The sequence below is a fragment of the Primulina huaijiensis genome, unplaced genomic scaffold (genome assembly GCF_012295235.1).
Source record: "Primulina huaijiensis isolate GDHJ02 unplaced genomic scaffold, ASM1229523v2 scaffold37281, whole genome shotgun sequence".
NCBI lineage: Eukaryota > Viridiplantae > Streptophyta > Magnoliopsida > Lamiales > Gesneriaceae > Primulina > Primulina huaijiensis.
In genome coordinates, this window is record NW_027358705.1 from 607,483 (window position 1) to 628,926 (window position 21,444).

General features: G+C 34.8%; 2 protein-coding genes and 1 pseudogene across 3 annotated transcripts; 1 reads left to right on the top strand and 2 right to left on the bottom strand.

Moving 5' to 3' along the window:
• Nucleotides 1–762: 762 nt before the first annotated feature.
• Nucleotides 763–6,185, top strand: LOC140968600 (ATP-dependent Clp protease proteolytic subunit-related protein 2, chloroplastic-like). 2 transcript variants are annotated; one of them, XM_073429614.1, is made up of 9 exons: nt 763–915; nt 1,001–1,044; nt 1,153–1,225; nt 1,994–2,114; nt 4,289–4,426; nt 4,569–4,685; nt 5,472–5,540; nt 5,628–5,723; nt 5,832–6,185. In XM_073429614.1, exons 1-9 carry the CDS (start codon nt 854–856, stop codon nt 5,967–5,969), a joined length of 858 nt encoding a protein of 285 aa, XP_073285715.1. In that variant the 5' UTR covers nt 763–853; the 3' UTR covers nt 5,970–6,185. The 2 variants fall into 2 exon arrangements, with proteins under 2 accessions (XP_073285715.1, XP_073285716.1); XM_073429615.1 differs by having other exon boundaries at nt 2,000–2,114.
• Nucleotides 6,186–6,518: 333 nt separating this feature from the next.
• LOC140968588 (protein DETOXIFICATION 56-like) lies at nt 6,519–7,686 on the bottom strand (annotated as a pseudogene).
• A 10,356-nt stretch (nt 7,687–18,042) lies between these two features.
• On the bottom strand, nt 18,043–21,444 carry LOC140968605 (AT-hook motif nuclear-localized protein 1-like). The gene is made up of 5 exons (XM_073429621.1): nt 20,522–21,444; nt 19,504–19,571; nt 19,096–19,227; nt 18,810–18,971; nt 18,043–18,590 (listed from the first exon to the last, which is right to left on the bottom strand). The coding sequence occupies exons 1-5, from the start codon at nt 20,922–20,924 to the stop codon at nt 18,366–18,368; spliced, it is 990 nt and encodes a 329-aa protein (XP_073285722.1). The 5' UTR covers nt 20,925–21,444; the 3' UTR covers nt 18,043–18,365.

The window sequence follows — 21,444 nt, forward strand, 5'->3', positions numbered from 1 at the left end:
GAATCTTCGACATAATAATTGAGCCAAGATACTTGTAATGTGTTAATCTTGTAAAGAAGTTGGCTCTTAAAGGACGACCAGCGTTTTAAGTTTCCAGAAAGCTGAAATGAGAAGCCGACTTTGTTTCTCCCGCAAGCAAATATAATTCAAGGCCTCAAAGCAAACGAAATCCGCTGTGTAACTCTGCCTCAACCCCACTTAATACAAATGCTCTGGATTCCCTCGTAAAAACTAAAGCCACACTGCAACTACATGACGTGAAGATAATCATTGAAAGAAAATTTTAAATACTTTATCATAGATTAATTGATATTAGTTACTCCATTAATTGTCACAAAAAGGAAAAATAAAGTCCTAAATGAGTACAATGGGTTCTTAAATTTTTTTATAAAATTATTGATGTTTAAAATGGTATATTAATTCCCAAATTCTAGAAGTAATCAAGTTTAATTTATTTAATCTATTCACGTATGAAAGTACATAAATACGTAAAAATTTCCTAAATATTTACCGTGGAATTTTGGATGTATTTAATAATTTTATTGAATGAAAAAATCCCTATTTTTAATTGGAAAGGATTAAAATCGATTATTGATAGTATTTACGATTCAAATTAATATCAAACTAGATCAATAATTCTATGTTAATGAATAATTAGATTATTATGTCACATGTTAAAAATAAATTGAAAAGTAAAATAATTACAAATAAATAATAATTATCGAGCTCATTTTGTTTTATTAAAAAATAAATAAACTTAAACAGATAGAAGCGTGCGTGGAGGAAAATGATAATGAATTTTCTGTGTACTGAAGCGTTTCCTTCTCCATTTTCCGACTGATAGTCTCTAACGATGTCTCTCCTCCATTCTTCATGTCTCCAATCCATAACTGATATATCTCAGACTTCTCTCAGGTGTTTTTCCCTTTTCTACTTAATTATTTTGAATTTATTCTAGTTTTTTATGGACTTTTTTCCCTCGGTATTTCTGTTTTTGCAGCTGTGCGAGTAAAGGTTTTGTGGGATTACGAGCTCAATCCCCAAGTCCGTATAAAGATTTTTTTTTTTTGTTAGTTGATAGTCATGGTTGATTTTCTTGATATATAGTTAAAATCTTTGTACTTTTGCCCCCTTCTGAAATTTCTTTCACAGATTCTTACGGAATTGGAAAGCCCAATTTAAATGTAGAATTTCACAACCAAGTTTACAAAAGCATTGCATTGAGGTGAGATTCTCTGCTATTTGCAATTTGGGTTTTTGATTTCCAATTATGAAGTATGGGAATTAGACTATGTTCTACTCTATTTGTTATGCTTCCATGGGCATATTTTCTGATCAGTCCCCTTTATGATTAACAATTGTTACTTTATCTATTTGTTTTTAGTTTAAATTATTAGAACCGGATGGCTTCTTTTTCCTTTCATCGGTGTGACTGGAATATTGGGAAGAATGTCATTCTTGGTTTTCCTGTGTATTAAGCTGTTGATTAATTTTTCATTGTTGCTCGCCAAACATTTGTTATGATTATAAATGACCGCTCATGGTTTCAGTTGTTGAATTCGTCAACATATGTTGCACAGATACAGTTAGGGGATACGGTCATTTTTTAAAAAAATTAGGGTAGATATGTAGCACAGACATATATAATTATATAAATTAAGAGTTTTCTCATTTTATATATGATTCTAAAATAATCTATAACCTGTTTAAAGATTATAAAATAGCTCTCACAACATTCAGTGTGGCTAAGATGCGATAATGTGATTATCAGCCGTGTTGGATATGGTATTCTCATTTCATATGTTGACGGATACTTCTATTAAGTTTTTGGAAATATCTGATATATTTGTATCTAGCTAGTATCTGACACAGACACGATATGGTACATGACTTTTAAGAGAATCTATGCATCCTGAATTTTCACTTTTACGGAGGTCGTAATCTCTTATATGGTACATTTTGGTGCATTATTTGTTCTTTTTTCTATTTCAAGATCTAGTGGCAGCAAACCAACTCGAGGTCGCGTCTCAATGATGCCCATTGGAACACCTAGAGTGCCATATAGGAATGTTGCCGAGGGAACATGGCAGTGGGTTGATCCATGGAATGCTCTTGTAAGTCGTTCAACTCTGCTTTCCTCCCATAAATTAGATGGATAAATGACTTTGTGAATGAACTATACACAAAAATTTGAATGGTATGTTATTTATGTCTCCACTATCATTTTTGCTTTTATACGTATTTGGAATACTAAGCTTGTGGGGACCCGGGCTCTAACTCAATCATCTTTGGGATTAAGTGGATCTTTACTAGAAAATGTGGGTCAAAATTTTGCTTTTAACATTAAAACATTTGTATATAATCATACACAAGTGATATCTCTATTTTATTTCAACAAAAGTAAGTACATGTTTTCTTCCATTACATGTTTATACAAACTAGTGTTTATTACACACTACATATCAAATGTAAAACTACTAGTTCCTCTTCTACGCCCGAAGTCACCACGCTATCCAATCTCAGTCATCCTCGTCATGACCCTGATCCTGTCCCACCTGTTGTCATGCACACATACAGACACAACAACAGCCGGAAACTCCGGTGAGAACAAATCCCAGTATGAAACATGTATACATGCATGTCATGCAAATAAACACAAGATCATAAAACATAAATCAGTATTTATGACACATTAGTGAATACGGATAAAACTCTTTGACTCGACTCATATCTAAGTCTAGGGATCCCGGTGTGAATAAGACGTAACAATCTCCCACCTACTCTCCCAATCGGGCTGGCGGTACGTCCTATTCCTAGACTTCGGTCCTATCTATATCGAATATCTACAATAGGAGTTGATCTTCTCCTACGCCCATCGATATCACCGAACATCTAGTACTTGGCAATTCTACCAAGGCTTACCTATCTCATGTACATTGCTATAATTCAATAGACAAGGCATAAGCGTATCAAATTAAAAACAATCTAGTATGTGATTTTGGGAAACTCAAATCGGTTCTAATTCGAGTTGTGCAATCCTGAATCAACATTGCTTTATACCCTTCTTGTCGTAGTCTCGGTTTGAACAAGTCGAAGTCTTGAAATCTCGATATCCAATCTGTCAATACCAATCTGAAAAGACATATATACAATGTAACATATCAACATCTAAATCAAAGGAGTACACATACGGATCAATATTCAATCTCGGTACATTTCGACGGCATAACGGCGAAATCTTGCGATACCGGTAACTCAAACATCATAAAATCAATATCACCAATTCATAACAACAATCATATGCATATCACAACCTCAAAATTCTGCACAACTCAGGCCATATAAGCTGGAAAATGGGAATAATAACATACGGTATCCTTTCTTCAATCCGTTTTCGATTATACGTTTACCGTAAACTCAAGAACACATATTATCAACCAAACTATAATTCCCCCAACATCTGAATTTCAAACCATGCTAGAAAACAATAAAACTTACATCCTTTGAAAGCTTATGATGAGAAGAACAAGAATCTACACTCGGATTGAAAATCGTGTGGTCGGATTTTGCACAATCAATTTTCTACCATAACATGAAACTTGATGGAATTTCTGAAGCTTCTCTCGGTGATTGCTGCTGAGGAATGAAGGAATGAAGTATAATTCATATATATATCTTGCATGGTAAGGGGCAAGTGGCTTATTCTTTGTTCAACACGTCTCGCGCATATGCGCGACCATCACCGGCGCATATGCGCGAGACGCTCTGTCTCGGCACTTGACAATTTCAGCTGTTGGCGCATATGTGCGCCCTCTCTCGGCGCATATGCGCCAACTTCTCTGGACAAACGCTTTGGCTACTCGACACCTCGCGCATATGCGCGAGACCTTCGTCTCGGCACATCATGGAACCACACTCTTCGCGCATATGCGCGCCCACTCTTCGCGCATATGCGTGAGACCTTCTGGTCACGCACTCAACAATACTCATGCCATGTCAATTCATATCTCGAGATGATCCGTCTAAAATCACACCAATTTATCAGTTCCTCATTTCAGATTAACATGATAAAAATCTCGGGCATTACAAAGCTATTGTGCCTTTGCCCGATAATCTAGTCGATTTACTTTTCAATTATTGAATCTATAGAATATTGCCGTCTTTTGCTACCAAGTGTGTATTTTTTTTATATAAATATGTAGACGATGCTTCTTCCTGTGTAATGTCACCTAGTTCATTCATTCCAAGAAATTACTACTGTGGGATTTACTGGCCTCTTAAATTGCAGTACCGTGAACATGTTATTTTTATCGGTCAACACATTGATGAAGAGTTCAGTAACCAGATACTTGCAACGATGTTATACCTTGATAGTGTTGACGATTCGAAGAAGCTTTTCTTTTACATCAATGGGCCTGGAGGAGATGTAAGTCATTACTTGAAACTCCATATGACTTATTTATCTTCTCTTTTTCCTTTTAATTTGAAATACTCTTATGTGTCAGTTTTGTTGACACGCCCTTTCTGTACTCTTTTTTCACTTCAGCAAAATTGCTTCCTGTCTGCAGCTTACTCCTAGCATGGCTATATATGATACGATGCAAAGCTTGAAAAGTCCCATTGGCACTCACTGTGTGGGCTTTGCATATAATCTGGCTACCTTTCTTCTTGCTGCTGGAGAAAAGGTATTCTCTCTAGTCTCTATAATTATTGCTACATAGCCCTTTTTGTTGGTCTACACTCTCGTTTAATGAGTAACGGTGGACCCAAACTAATCAAAACTGAGTCATGTTGGCTCTATTGTGGGGGAAGCTCTCCCAATGCCTACCGCATAAATCTCGAACTTGAGATTGTCCTTAGAGAAACCGAGCTCGTTATAACTCGAACCAACATGTGTTCGCATTGCTGTATAGCTCTTTATTGTGCTTTTGTAATCTCCATTTTAAGCAGTCAAATCGAGGTGATATTATTGCCTTCTACTAAGCTTTGTTGGTTTTGTGGTCCTTTTCTTTAATAAAACAACAGGCAGAGTGAAACCTTTAGCATCATAGTAACTACAGCCTCAGTTTGGACATAAAGTATTTGGCTTAAATAGTGCATTATTAATTGGAGTTTTTTTTTTTTAAATGACAATTGATTATTTTTTTTAACCTGATGTTGAAGCCATTCATGTTTGAATAGAGTAGTGAAAAAGTAGTTTTTTAAAAATTTTGGAAGAGGAACTGGAGCTAATGCCTAGAAGCAGCAGTTTTTAGCTTCTGGTTTTTCAAGTGCTTTTTTTAAAAACAGAAGTCCATTCACACTCTAAATAATTTAGAATCTTTGATAATTTTTTTGCTATTTTCCTTTGATGAAGTGATCAGTGACATCCTCTTTAGCTATTAATTATGAAATTTTATATTACAAGGAACCCAGAAATGAGAATAATTACCATTGTGTCATAATCTAGTTTAGCATTTTTGGTTTTCAAGGGTTATCGCTATGCCATGCCTCTTTCAAGAATTGCATTACAGTCTCCAGCCGGTTCTGCACGTGGACAGGTTTTGCAAATTTAATTTCATCTTGTCCTTTAAGTCTTATATTTGTCAATTCTTGCAAGTCGTCACTTGCGTCAAACAATTTTATAGGCCGATGATATTCGTAATGAAGCAGATGAGCTTCTACGCATAAGAGATTATCTTTTCAAGGAGTTGGCTAAGAAAACTGGCCAGCCCATTGATAAGGTATACATACATACATATATTTATATAAACTCTGTTCTTGAGCTCCTTATCATCATTTTCAACATCATAGTTAGAAAATGCACTCTGAACCGTAACATGGATACACAGATTTACAAGGACTTGGATCGAATGAAGCGCTTCAATGCCCAGGAAGCTCTTGAATATGGTCTCATCGACCGGATAGTTAGACCTTCACGTATAAAAGCAGATGCCCCACAAAAGGATTCTACGGCGGGTCTTGGTTAATTTATCTGTTGATCGTGATCACAAATTGTTGGTAAGCTTCACGTGCCCATCTTTCTGAGTGTTGCAGCAACATTCTTGCGGGAACGATGCTTAAAAGTTACCTACCAAGTTTTGTAACTCTGTTGGGCAATCTGAGTTAATTAGTTGATAATACGGCTTCCATGCAAGGATATTAAAATTGATTGGCAGAATTACTACATTACAATTTTCATTCTATTTGTTTCGTCCAAAATTATTATCACTCACGTTTATCACTACTCATATTGAATTGAATGGTCTGTTCAATTTAGGAAAAACATAAAAAAAAATTATGTAAATTTTGTTTTGTTTGCTGTTATAAATTTTATGATAATATTATTTTATTTTATTTGATATCTGAAATACATTATATTTTCTTCCTTCAAATATCCTTTCTCCTCAACACTCTTACATTTTTATCAGAAATCAAATATATTAAAATACTGCGAAATTTGAAATGATCACGAGTTATTAATTAAGAGACCTTTTTATTAATAAAACGAAAAATCACAACATTAGAGTACGGTCCTTTTTTAAAAAAAATAATTGATAGGAGTTATTTTACAAATTTCGCGTGCCAAAAATCACTTAATCGTTTTAATACAAACTTTATTTAATCATGATTTAGTATGATCTTCACAATCTTGCCGTTGAGAAGTAGTGAGCATTTGTGCCTTTTCCGCCTCATCATCCCAATCAATCCTTGCAACAAACACAAAAACCAAAACCAAACAAACGACAATTCCACACAAGAATCCCATCAACAAACCCCCTAGTCCAAGATGAATTCTAAACCCTAACACCACTCCCAAAGGCAATGAAACTAAATAAAACCCACAAATATTAGCATACATTCCGAGCCACAGCCTAGCCGTCCCCCGCGCGATGCCACCACCACTTCCACAATGGCCATCAAAGCATCATTCTCTTGACGTTACTTACAATCCCTACATCACCACTATACAACGGTCCCCATGCGCTGATACGCCTCTTGCAGACACCATTATCGACCCACCGAGAAAGCCCAAAACTAAGCCAACACGTATAGAAACATAAGCCGAACGGTACGCGATCCTAGGGTTTTTCACACCTAGTTCGTAGGAGACACTGATGGACGAACATGTAGCTAGAGATAACATAACCAAGTAAAGCAAGTAATCGAAATTCAGCACTATCGCTAGAACTCCGACAGCTTGTTTCGCATTCGGTAATCGGCCTGTGAGCAATACCATTATTTCGTAGCACCACCACTCGAAACAAGTTGTGAGGCAACATGGACCAGATAGCTTGAGAAGCTTAATCCAATCACCAATTAATCCCACGTAACTCCCACACCACCCTCCTCCTTTCTATTTCTCCGCTCCTTTCATCTCGGTGATCAAAACATACAAACCGAGTAAAATCACTACTATAAGATCAGTGATCCACGCTGCCATGGAAACCCCTTCGAGCCTTTTTTTTCTCGCGAAAGTAGCATGTTGATTGGGAAGTGAAGTGCCACCGCGAAAGCCGAGCTTAACATGATCGGAATGGTGATGTTTTGTGCGCTTAGGTATCCTTTAAATAGCAGTAACAACGTAGCCATGGTAAGGGTCCTGTGCAGTAGCCTGAAATTCTTGGCTCCAAAAGCTTGGCCACATATAGGTTCCATGGCTCCACAAAGTCCACTCAACAGAGAAAAACCCGTCACATTCGCATGTAAAATATTTTACAAAGTTCTCATCATCTTATGTATGCATGTATGTATATACATAATAAATTCTTGTTTATAATAAAAGTATGTACATTGACCAACAATAAAACGTATGTAATTGTTCAGAAACCCACAAAAAAAGGGGGGGATTTTGTAATATTTATGAACTAAGTAAGAAACCAAACATCAAACAGAAAACCAAATATATATGTACCCTAATTTTGTGTGTAGATCATGTCCATCAATAATTCTTCCCTCCACCCTCTTATCATCTTAGCTATGAAGTCTTCACTTCTTCCCTCCAAATTTTCGTCTTCGTCACCACTCCAATCATTTTCCGTATCATAACCATCTGAATTTACATGAGAATGCACATCTCCATCATCATGATCATCAGTAGTAATGTTGCTTACATTTTCATTTATTTTTATTCCATGGCCGCCATCGTTTTCTTCGTCCTCTCGTTCGTAAACCAAGCCAAAAGAACTCATGATCTCATCCAGATCAGTAGTTTTTCCGGCATACTTGACATATACAGCACAAATTATGATATTAAAAACCCAGAACACGAAAATCCGATCATACGAAAACCAGACAAAGTTTCCATAATTCGAAACCGAAAAATAACATATTATGATCAATGCCACGAACGAAAAAATTATGAGATGCCCGTCGAATAACTTCATAACCTGTTTGATTAACTTCCAGGAGAAGAAAGAAAGTTGGACATATAATGCAAGGCTTAGTTTAATGTTGTTACATCGATTATTTATTCCTACACATTAACTTAATTTCTAAAAATATTATTTATCCTCGCGACACGGCTTTACTTTTGATCAAGTCATAATGATATTATTAGTTTACCACTAACAGTTTAATTTAGGAAATTTCCAGGCATATTATATATATTATTTCTTTTTTGAATTAATACTATATATTTTGTTAATGTCAACTTTTACGGGCTTATTTCAAAACTTAGCTGAAAAACGTCAGCAGGCTGAGGTCATCGTTGAGATATGTCCCTTGTGAGGATTGGAGATTTGAATTAATATTAGGCTACGCTGAAATAAATTAATTATTGTTGTGAAAAAGTAAAAATTTACGATAAAAAGTAAAAATCTCAAACTCTCAAAATTATCACACTACACACTTTATAATATTTTTCACTCAACTCAATTGTGATTTTCTTCACAAATGAGAGATCTATTTATAGAAAATTTTTACAAATAATCCAAAAATAAAATACATCATTACCTACATCATCACACACTAATTTTCAATATTCAACACCTAATTTTACCTAATTTTCAACATTCAACATTCACATTTTCAACACAAATATTTTTCACATTTTTAAATAATTTTTCAACACTCTCCCTTGTGATGATGATCATAATGATTGTATACATTACGTGTTTTTATACTGCCTCGTTAAAAACCTTACTAGGAAAAACCCATTGGGATAAAAACCATAGTAAGGGAAAAAGAGTGCAGTCACGTAAACTCCCCCTCATGTTGACACGAACAATTCTTCACAAATTTCGTAGATTGCGCATCCCAATATTATATATGTGCTTTCTGAATATTGTCGTAGGAAGTGCCTTTGTGAAGAGATCTGATGAGTTTTCACTTGATTGAATGTGACGAACATCAATACATTTATTCTTCTCAAGCTCCTTGGTGAATGCGAAGAACTTAGGAGGAATATGTTTAGTTCTGTCGCTTTTTATGTATCCTTCTTTCATTTGAGCAACACATGCAGCATTATCTTCATATAGTATCACAGGCTTCTCGTCGAATGATAATCCGCATGAGATTTGGATATGTTGAGTCATTGATTTTAACCACACACATTCACGGCTTGCTTCATGTAGTGCAATAATCTCGGCATGATTTGATGAAGTTGTTACAAGTGTTTGTTTCTGTGAACGCCAAGAAATTGCAGTGCCTCCACGAGTAAATACATATCCAGTTTGAGAACGTGCTTTGTGTGGATCAGATAAGTATCCAGCATCGGCATAACCAATTATACTTGGATTAGCATCTTTTGAATACAAAAGTCCCAAGTCTGTCGTTCCTCGTAGATAACGGAATATATGTTTAATTCCGTTCCAATGTCTCTTTGTTGGATATGTGCTAAATCTTGCCAATAAATTTACGGCAAAAGATATATCAGGCCTTGTACAATTTGTAAGATACATAAGGGCACCGATAGCACTTAGATATGGTACTTCTGGACCAAGAATATCTTCATCATCTTCACATGGACGGAATGGATCCTTTTCTATGTTTAATGATCTAACAACCATTGGAGTACTTAAAGGATTTGATTTGTCCATATTAAAACGTTTAAGGATCTTTTCTGTATAATTTGTCTGGTGAACAAATATTCCACATTCTTTTTGTTCAATTTGTAAACCCAGACAATACTTGGTTTTTCCAAGATCCTTCATTTCAAATTCTTCTTTCAAGTATGACACAACTTCTTGAATTTCCTTATTTGTTCCAATGATGTTTAAATCATCAACATATACAGCAATAATTACGCATCCGGATGTTGTTTTCTTAATGAAAACACAAGGGCATATTGAATTATTTACATATCCCTTTTTCATCAAGTGATCACTTAGCCTATTATACCACATTCTGCCGGATTGCTTCAACCCATATAATGATCTTAGTAATTTCACAGAATAACATTCTCTGGGTTTTGAACTTTGTGCTTCAGGCATCTTAAATCCTTCAGGGATTTTCATATATATATTACTATCAAGTGATCCATATAAGTAGGCTGTAACAACATCCATAAGACGCATTTCTAAATTTTCAGATACTGCCAAGCTAATCAAATACCGAAACGTAATTGCATCCATCACAGGAGAATACGTTTCTTCATAATCAATTCCAGGCCTTTGAGAAAAACCTTGTGCAACAAGTCGAGCTTTATATCTTACTATTTCATTTTTCTCATTTCGCTTTCGAATAAAAACCCATTTGTATCCAACAGGTTTTACACCTTCAGGTGTAAGGACTATAGGTCCAAAAACATTACGTTTATTTAGCGAATCCAATTCAACCTGGATGGCATCTTTCCATTTTATCCAATCCTGCCGATTTTTACATTCACCAAAAGATTTTGGTTCATGATCTTCATTATCATTTATGATGTCGATTGCCACATTATAAGAAAATATATCATCAATTTCTTCTATATCTTTTCGGTTCCATATTTTTCCAGTATTAATATAATTGATAGAGATTTCATGATTCTCGTCAGTTTGTGGTTCTGACAAAACATTTTCATCATCATGTGTTTCTTCAGGAACATCATTCTCTATTTTGTGATCATTATGTGTTTCTTCAGGAACATCATTCTCTATTTTGTGATCATTGTGTTTCTCTATGAATTTTCTTTTTCGAGGATTTTTATCCTTGGAACCAACTGGCCTTCCACGCTTCAGGCGTTTAATGACATCATGACTATCTTCAATTTGTTTCTTCGGAATTTCAATTCGAGCAGGGGCATTTGCAGCATGTATATATGATTTAGTTACCCCTTTTGTGTCTGCAAATGCATCTGGTATTTGATTTGCTATTCTTTGCAAGTGCACAATTTGCTGTACATCTTTTTCACATTGTTTTGTTCTTGGATCCAGATGTAACAATGATGATACATACCATGTAATTTCTTTTTCGGTATGTTTCTGTTCTCCCCCTAACATTGGGAAGATTTCCTCATTAAAATGACAATCAGCAAAACGTGCTGTGAACACGTCGCCTGTCTGTGGTTCAAGATATCGAATGATCGATGGACTATCATAACCAATATAAATTCCAATCTTTCTTTGAGGTCCCATTTTCTTTCGTTGAGGTGGTGCAATAGGCACATACACCATACATCCAAAAATTCTCAGATGAGAAATGTCTGGTTCTTTACCAAATGCAAGCTGCAATGGGGAGTATTTATGATATGCACTTGGTCTGATGCGAATTAATGAAGCAGCATGTAAAATTGCATGTCCCCATATAGAAATAGGGAGCTTTGTTTTCATAATCATTGGTCTAGCAATCATTTGCAGACGTTTAATCAATGATTCAGCCAATCCATTTTGAGTATGTACATGAGCAACAGGATGCTCAACAATGATTCCCATAGACATACAATAATCATTGAAAGTCTGGGAAGTAAATTCACCAGCATTATCAAGTCTAATTTTCTTGATTGTATAATCGGGAAATTGATTCCTCAATTTTATTATTTGAGCAAGTAATCTTGCAAATGCAACATTTCGAGTTGACAATAAACATACATGTGACCATCTGCTGGAGGCATCAATCAATACCATAAAGTATCTGAATGGTCCACATGGTGGATGGATTGGTCCACAAATATCACCCTGAATACGTTCAAGAAACATTGGTGATTCAGTTTGGATTTTGGCTGGTGATGGTCTTATAATAAGTTTTCCAAGAGAACATGCTTTACATTGAAACTTATTATTCTGAAAGATCTTCTGGTCTTTCAATGGATGACCATGTGTATTTTCTATAATTCTTCGCATCATTGTTGAACCAGGATGTCCTAATCGATCATGCCAATTGGTTAATATTGAAGAATTATCAATTACCATGTTTGATTCAATGGGACGTATATGTGTATAATGCAATCCAGTAGGGAGCATTGGTAGTTTTTCAATCACATATTTCTTTCCTGATTTATATGTGGTAAGACACATATATTTCTCATTCCCTTCATTCATTGTTTGAGTATCATACCCATGGGAATATATATCATTAAAACTCAACAAATTTCTTTTCGATTGTGGTGAATATAAAGCATCATTGATCAAAAATTTTGTACCATTAGGTAACAAAAATTGTGCTTTACCACATCCTTTAATCAAGTCTACAGGACCTGATATTGTATTCACCGTTGTTTTTGTTGGTTTTAGTTCCAAGAAATATCTTTTATCTCGGAGGATAGTGTGCGTTGTACCACTATCAGGTATGCAAACTTCAGCTTGGTTCGTAGCATTTTCCATATTTGAACTTCAAAAAAATATGCAATGAAATAAAATTATTGACAATAAAATACAATACAATATAACACACTATAAAACATTATCATACGAATACATAAAAAATAAAATATTTTACATATTTATTCCACCATCAAATTGATCATTATCTGAGAAATCAATCAGAAAATCTCCAGCATCAAAATGAGTTGAACCACTCAAAGGTTCACTGTGTTCAGTAAAGTTGGTCTCCTTTTCTTTCCCCTTTATTGATTCTTTATAAAGTTTACAAAGGTGCTCAGGGGCTCGACAAATACGGGACCAATGTCCTGGAGTACCACATCTGAAACAAGAACTTTCAAATCTTTTTGAGTGATTCTCATTAACACTCATATTCTCTTGATGCCTTTTCGGTGGGTGGTTTGGGACGTTCTTTTGAGATGAGTTATAGAAATAACTATCTCGATTATTTTCAAAACCACGGCCGCGTCCACGACCACGACCACTTCCACGTCCACGTCCACGTCCACGACCACGACCACGACCTCGATTTTGTCCTCGACCAAAATCTTGTCTGTAACTTTGATTTTGGTTTCCAGGTTTAAATTCATTTTTGCTTACAGCATTTACTTCTGGAAATGCTGTTGATCCAGTGGGTCGGGACTGATGATTTCTCATTAATAGCTCGTTGTTCTTTTCCGCCACAAGAAGACAGGCGATGAGTTCAGAATATCTCGCAAATCCACGCACTCTATATTGTTGCTGTAGTGTTATATTTGATGCGTGAAACGTGGAAAATGTTTTTTCAAGCATTTCCGATTCTGTAACCTCATGTCCACAAAATTTTAACTGCGAGATTATTCTATACATCGCTGAATTGTAATCACTGACTTTTTTAAAGTCTTGGAATCTTAACATATTCCATTCATCACGGGCGGTCGGAAGTATAACTTCCCTTATATGTTCAAATCTCTCTTTTAATCCTTTCCACAGAGCCATGGGATCTTTTTCGATGAGATATTCACATTTTAAACCTTCATCAAGGTGTCGTCGTAAAAATATTATAGCTTTTGCTTTTTCTTGTGATGAAGATATACCATTTTCTTTAATGGTCTCGCTTAGACCCAATGACTCAAGATGCATTTCTACATCAAGAGTCCATGGCATATAGTTTTTCCCAGTAATATCAAGAGCGATGAATTCGAGCTTTGCCAAGTTTGCCATGGTGGTACTAAAAATTACGATGCATTTTATTAGTTAATGAATATTGCAATACAAAGTAATGGATAAACAACAAGTACAAGTATTCGTAAAAATAAAGAAAACACACGAGGAGGATATTCTCCGATAAATACAAGACTGGTGAGTATGATAACCAAAATAATTAAAAATAACCTCGTGAAAGCCATCTTCTTTTTTTCTTCGAAAATTTGATGAAGAATAATTTTTAGAGAAGAAGAGAAAGTTGGAGTGATTGAATGTATTTGTGAGATTGTATTTATAGAGCAAAAACTAGCCGTTTTGTTACCGTTTATTACCGTTGGTGTATAAGAAAATAAATGTATGTATTTGTATAATTTTATGGTAATAATATGGTGTATATAATATTAGTCATATTTAAATAATTATGTATATCATATCACATTATTATAATTAGGTGTCATAAGTTATTTTGTTTAAAAAACCTTATAGGCTTTTATACTTGTCGTATCCCTTACCGGGAGTGTGGGATGTCGTCTTAACATCCTCCCAGGATTTATAACAAGTTTTTGAAAAAATTATTTTTATTATTTCTAACAATAACATTATATTATATATTACATATATAAACAATAAATAAATAACAGTAAAATAAATATTATTACTTTTGTTACCTTTTTCTTCTGTTCGGAGCTTGGAAAAATATGGAGGACTTTTAGAGCTTCGTGCTGATAACGTGTTGTGAAAAAGTAAAAATTTACGGTAAAAAGTAAAAATCTCAAACTCTCAAAATTATCACACTACACACTTTATAATATTTTTCTCTCAACTCAATTGTGATTTTCTTCACAAATGAGAGATCTATTTATAGAAAATTTTTACAAATAATCCAAAAAAAAAATACATCATTACCTACATCATCACACACTAATTTTCAATATTCAACACCTAATTTTACCTAATTTTCAACATTCACATTTTCAACACAAATATTTTTCACATTTTTAAATAATTTTTCAACAATTATTAATTAATTTGTTTGATATTAGACGTGTTGTGCCTCCCGTAGGAGTCTGGGCCGTGTCTCAGTCTCAGTGTGGCTGATCATCCTCTCGGACCAGTTACTGATCATCGTCTTGATAAGTTGTTGTCTCACCGACTAGCTAATTAGACGCAAGCCTCTCGTCGGACGGATTCCTCCTTTTGTTCCTCAGACTAAACTCCATTGGAACCTTGTGTGTCTATTTTTACTTTACTTTAAGGTTTTGGATGATTTAATTTGATTAATCTAAAAACTAACTAAAATAAATAGAATCAAACACAATAACTAACTTTCAAATATTTCACGCGAATCAAACAGTATTGGACATATATAGAGAGGAAAAAAAATTGTATGATTATATTTTAATAATCATTGATATGGAAAAAAGTATACTTTATTTGATTTTTTTTCTTTAAAAAAAAAACTTACAAAAATTCTGTGTTATATTTAAAAATTATCGCGTTATGAATTCGGTTAAATTCCTTTCCTTGGGTACGTAGCTTTCTCGTAACACACCTTTCTCATTTTTTCTTTTCTTCTTATTATTATTTTGCCATGAAAACAATTTTAATAAATTAAATTGATTCTATGACTGTATGTCTATATATGCTACAGCCAATGAAATATATATATATAATATCTATTTGTTCACATTCTGAAAGTATAAATTAAACTTAAAATTTATTCGATAAAAAATTGGATTAACCAGCTGTCAGCTTCACTAATTAAACAAAGTTTGGTGCGGATGATAAGACATTGATTGATTATTCGATTTTGATTTGTCTAATGTTTGGCTCAATTTATACCATGAATTAGTGATATGCATCTTTACCGTTAATTTTTCTTATATTATATATGTATCATTCATTATCTCATCCACGTAACAAACAATGTCTTGATATTTTAATTAACTAAATAAATTAACGTCTCAATAATTAAGGATTCTTTTACTTCTATAATAAAAGAGGAATTGAAGAGATTTATGATTATAACAAATTTATTGACAAAAAAAAGTACTTTGTCGAGTGTATTAAAATTTAAATGTATAAATGGTGAAACTAAAGTGTAGGAAAATGTTCTGTGTTCGAGTCTCGATTGCAACAAACTTCTTCTCAAACTCCAATAGAAATTAAATTTGAAGTCGAGAATGGAACATAGAAAGCAAGTCATTAGTATTGATAATTTACATGTATACAATTTATTAGAATTGATTATTATGGTTTAATATTACATTTCTCTTCATAAATTTGAAGAAATGATAAAGTGTATAAATATATTTTATTTTTATTTTTGAAAAAAAAGGGACTTTAGTATAACTAACAATTTAAGAATTGAAAATAAGATTAATTTTAATCCCTGCAAGAAAATAATGTTATTAATTTATAATTGAATACGACTTATTATTCTAAATTTGATCGATTCCATCGAGTGAGTGATGAAACCCAATTTACTATTATTATTAAACTATTATAAAATTATAATATTATAATTATAATTATACAAAACTTCAACTAGCCAGCAGTAAATCAATGGGGGTGGCTCCACGGAATATAATTATATCCCACTTTCAATGTTTAGTCTTCAAGTAACATCTATGAGTGTGGGGACACGGACGCTAATAATCTTCTTAATCATTATTTGGTAATAAATGAATCAATTGATTAACAATTTGAAAGTACAAAAGAAACTTGGAAATTCCCTGTAGCTTTTCTCGATTTTTTTTTTGCTGAAGGAAATGAAGGATTGTATATTATATATGCATGGCAAGCAACGTGTCTCAAGTCTTGATGCTGCACATCTCGCGCATATGCACGACCTCTCTCGGCGCATATGCGCGAGACACTCTGTCTCGGCGCTTGACTATTGTCGCTGGGTGCGCATATGCGCGCCAGGCCTCCGCGCATGTGCGCCTGGCTACTGGCCATCCTCGCGCATGTGCGCTCTTTCTTCCGCACATGTGCGCGACATTCTCTGTCTCGGCAATCACCAACACACCTCCTCACGCATATGCGCGCCCTGTCTCGCGCATATGCGCAAGGTCCTCTGCCCTCGCGATTGGTCTCTCGCGCATATGCGCGCATCTTCTCGCGCACATGTGCGCCAATCTCTGCCCATCCACTCATGCACATGCTCTCACATATCATCTCATGTTTTCCATATCTCCTTTCACGCTTTTATATAAACACATCAATAAGTTAATTGATTAGTGTCTGATTACAGTACTAATATTTTCAGGCCTATCAATGAGATTTTGGCTTTGAAATTTAATCGATTTTTCATATAGTTTTTCGGAGGAATTTTTTCCCGTATAATTGGTCATTTTCATTTTTATTATGTTATTATCTATTTATGATCTTAGTTCTGTAATTTGTAATTATTTTTTTTTTCAATTTAACCCTTTTTCACACAAATTTTAACGTAACATTTGGCACGTAAACAATGTTCAATTCTTTTGTAACCATTTTTTGATGTCACGTCAACATTTTCCGAAGTCACGTAAGTATTTCTTGGAGTCATGTCTGCATCTCGGTGAAAAAGAATTGAAATTTAAAAAATATGTTACTTACATTATTAAAATCATGAATGGGTTGATAACAAGATAAAATAATACACTTAAATTAACGCTAGATTAAATTAATAGTGTAATAATCTTATATTATTAACCTCATAGTTGACTTTCAAATGATCAGCTACAAATAATATTATTAAATGAGATTTTTTCTGAAACAATTATTAGATAAAGATTTTGATTGTTCTTATCTAATTTTTTCAAGAGAAGATATGAGTATAAATTTATTGATCAAAAAACTGTTTTATATTAGAAAATAATAGTTTGTTATATATAGATGCAATTTTCATATTAATAATTTGGANAAATTTATATTTGGAATTCTGTTTTTATTTTTCCTGAAATATTTTTTTATCCCTGTTGACTAAAATAAATGTGCGAAAATGGCTTCCGATACCACAATTTTAACAGAAAATTGAAAGTTTATCAGATGATTATTTTCGAAATCAAGTATTTATTTAAATTAAGTCCGACACTAGTTTTTAAATTGGGTTTTGAGATATACCAAATGCAAAACTATGACAGCTCCAACAAAATCAGAATCACAATAGTTTCATTAACCAAATCAATGTATGTCGGAAAACCTTCAAGATTCAGAGTTCAACATAGAAGCATAAAATTTGACAACTAAATTCATCCTGCGGCACAACAGACAGACGAAAAAACGACCCTACCACTGTAAGTTAATACACAAATCTCATCTGCGATTGCATGCGCTTGTGCTGCTACAAGCCAGGTTTACAGGTGATGCCAACGAAGAGAGATTCATCATCGAATGAGAAACATGAATGGAAGAATCTGTGCCAATGTAGTCAGTAAGAACTATGTTCGAAGAGTTGGGGACAGTATAGACCCACTACTCCGGTAAAGATAAGTTGATGTCAGCGGCGTTATTCTTCGATTCCGGGGGCATCGAGGACCAGCCATCTCCACGGAAAGAAGAGGAAGTATGATATGTGTCTTCTACACCAGCACTCGAGATTGGAATAGCAGCAGTAGGTATAATGGCCATGGACTCTGGTTTGTGTTTCTTCGTCTTCTGCTCGTGTTGATTACCCACCAGAAAACTTCCCACCACAATCTGGTTCACAATATAACACCAATATGGTTTAAATTGGTAAGGTCCCAAGATCAATATCCTGAAAAACCAACAGCTCTATTGTATGTGGATGTTTGGTTGGCCACCAAAAATATCTTGTTTAAAAATATTGTACTTGGTTGATGTTATTAAAAAAGACTGTGTCGTCACTTGTCAGCTTAAATGGTCAGATTTGGGGTAAATGGCATGGATGGAATTTACCTGCACGGGCCCAGCAGCTACTAATAAGCCAGCGACACCACCCCCCACAACACGCCCATCAGGACTAGCTAAAGAGACACTCATTCCACCAGATCTGTTTCTAATTCCTCCAGTCTCAGACGGTGTGAAGGATCCTGTCAATGACAGTATCTCAAAGCGACCCTAAACAACATGGGTAAATGGATGTATAAGAATACTGGTTACTCACATGCAACACCAATACGCCTAAGAACTGCAAACATCAGAAAAAATGTTGAAAAGATGTGATTTAAAAATCGGGTAGTACCTCATAGGTCAATGTACCACCGGAAGAATCGGGTTGACGAAAAGTGACACTTGATATTACACCATTAGCAGAGAGGACACAAATCGCTCGAGGCCCTTGTTGAGAGAAAGATATAATCTTCATCGTTACATCCTAAAATCACCGAACGATAAAATTACTAATATCCTAAGTTTGACATGAGCAACTTCAAAAATAAGAGGTGACAAATAACTTCATACTGAACTTCTATAGCAACATAAAGTCATCTTATACCAAAACATCACACAAATACTACTCTAAACAAAAGTTCAAAGAAATTTGGTAGTCAATAATAGAGTTAACCTTAAGAAGAAAGGAATAAAAACTAACGTTTTCTAAGACTATTATAATTATCAATGAATATACATTTAGATAACATCAACATTTTACCTCTCCAGCATCAACAGAGATGATATGAGGCGTAAAATTGGCACCAGCGGAGCATGAAACCCAGTCACCTGAAAAAGAAATATCAAATATCAGCAATAATGACACGAAAACTATTTATGGCTGTGCTATAAATTTGATCATATTACATGTCCCATAATCATTCTATAAGTAATTGCATAGAGTCGCAAATAAGATCGAGAGGTTCTCTAGGCTGCTGTGGGTGTCCAAATTTCAAAGGATGGCTAATGTAAGTCTCAAACCGGTTCCACAAGTAGCTGTGGGGCGCCTAGTAAGTTTAAGAGACTTCCCCGCCAAGAATGATAGTTTCCGATAGTACTGTTTGGGGGAGCTGGGGTTGGTACAACGGTTTATGGAATTGATTAACAATATTTCCAAAGCCCGCGATGTATCCGTATTTGGCGGAACGGGTGAACGTTAAAGGAAATGACCTTTACATGGAAATGAAAGAATCTGGAGTGATTAATGAATAAAATATAGCAGAATCAAATGTAGGTCTAGTTTATGGCCAGATGTCCGGACTCTAGTCTTAAACTTATGATTTTACACTTCCACGAGGAATATACATACTAGCTTGCGAATTCGCAAAAGTGATACTAATTAACCAAGTTGAATCAGTCAAAGCTTAAGGTAAGGGCATACCAATGTATAATTAAGTAAACGCTTACTTAGTGCAATTGCCAAGAAGAGAAATCACAAACCAAGATCCTTCACTGCAAAAGGAAAAGATGTTGAAAAAAAGCCGCAATTTCAAGATTCCTCAAATCCCGCTTGACTCCTCAACTACCCATTTGCGCCAAGATTGCGCATCCATTCACAGGTCCCCACCTCATCAATCAATATCCTATGTTCATAATTCCCCCCAAAAAAAACACTAAATACTCCGAAAACACAATCGACACTAGGATTCAGGTACCAAAAACAGATCACTATACAACCAAAGTTTCATGAACCTCCACATATACATAGTAAAATGCTCAATATCAAATCAACTCATTACCCGAACTCCCAGTCTCCATTCTGGGAAGTTGCAGCTTGCCTTCAAGCCCAAAAGACCGGACCTTTGCTCGTTTCTGAACGGCAGAGAAGTCGATCACGGGTGGTGGTGCGGAGGAAGAAAGTGGTTTGGGTGAAAGGGCTACCGCCACTGAGCCATCAGGTCCATACTTCCTGGGCCTGCCCCTCTTCTTCTTCAAAGTGGCTGCGCCGCCCGCTTCGTTTGTCGTACCCGGTGGCAGAGTGATGGAAACTAGTGGTGGCGCCACGGTCACATGCGGTGGTGCTGATCCGGTTCCTTGTATTGGGTTTTCTGTTGTGGTCCTAGGAGCCATGTGGTAGTCTGAGGGAGCATCTGATCCCACCACAGTTACTCCACTGCTAACCAAAGTATTAGTACCTTCCATAATTCAAACTCCGAGAAAATAACTTCCAATCAAATTTTTCTCACAACCCCATTATTTTCTTGAGAAAACTCTACAAGATTAATTAGAAGTATTTGTCTTGCAAAATAAATAAATGAATAAATAAAAAAGGAAATGCTTCAAAACCCAAAATCAAGTCCCAGAAGTTCCCAATATTTCACCTTTGTCACTTAACAAGCTACAATCATCATCCGTCTTAAAAGAGCTACAAGAAAAAAAAAAAAAAAAAAAAAAAAAAAAAAAANAAAACTGTAACATAAAAGTGAGATAAAGCTGATATTTTTTAACACAGAAATAGTTCACATATCAGTGAAAACGAGAAATAAAAAAAAACAACGTATTTTCCAGAGAAAAAATATTAATTTTGGGAAAAAATTTGTGGTTGGGGTCGGAAAAGATTGAATTTTGGTGTTTAGTGGTGATGAAAAAAATGGGAAAAATGAGAGTTTTGTGGGGTTGAAGCTAATTTAATTTAATTTAGTTTTCCCTAACGTTACTCAGA

Bases quoted from the DNA above. Each gene is read 5' to 3' on its own strand.
- LOC140968600 (XM_073429614.1), top strand. From the start codon at position 854: ATGTCTCTCCTCCATTCTTCATGTCTCCAATCCATAACTGATATATCT. The intron at 1,226-1,993 runs GTGAGATTCTCT...TTCTATTTCAAG, and splicing joins TACAAAAGCATTGCATTGAG to ATCTAGTGGCAGCAAACCAA. The intron at 2,115-4,288 runs GTAAGTCGTTCA...CTTAAATTGCAG, and splicing joins TTGATCCATGGAATGCTCTT to TACCGTGAACATGTTATTTT.
- LOC140968605 (XM_073429621.1), bottom strand. From the start codon at position 20,924: ATGGAAGGTACTAATACTTTGGTTAGCAGTGGAGTAACTGTGGTGGGA. The intron at 19,572-20,521 runs GTAATGAGTTGA...TTTCTTTTTCAG, and splicing joins AATGGAGACTGGGAGTTCGG to GTGACTGGGTTTCATGCTCC. The intron at 19,228-19,503 runs GTAAAATGTTGA...CGGTGATTTTAG, and splicing joins TCTCTGTTGATGCTGGAGAG to GATGTAACGATGAAGATTAT.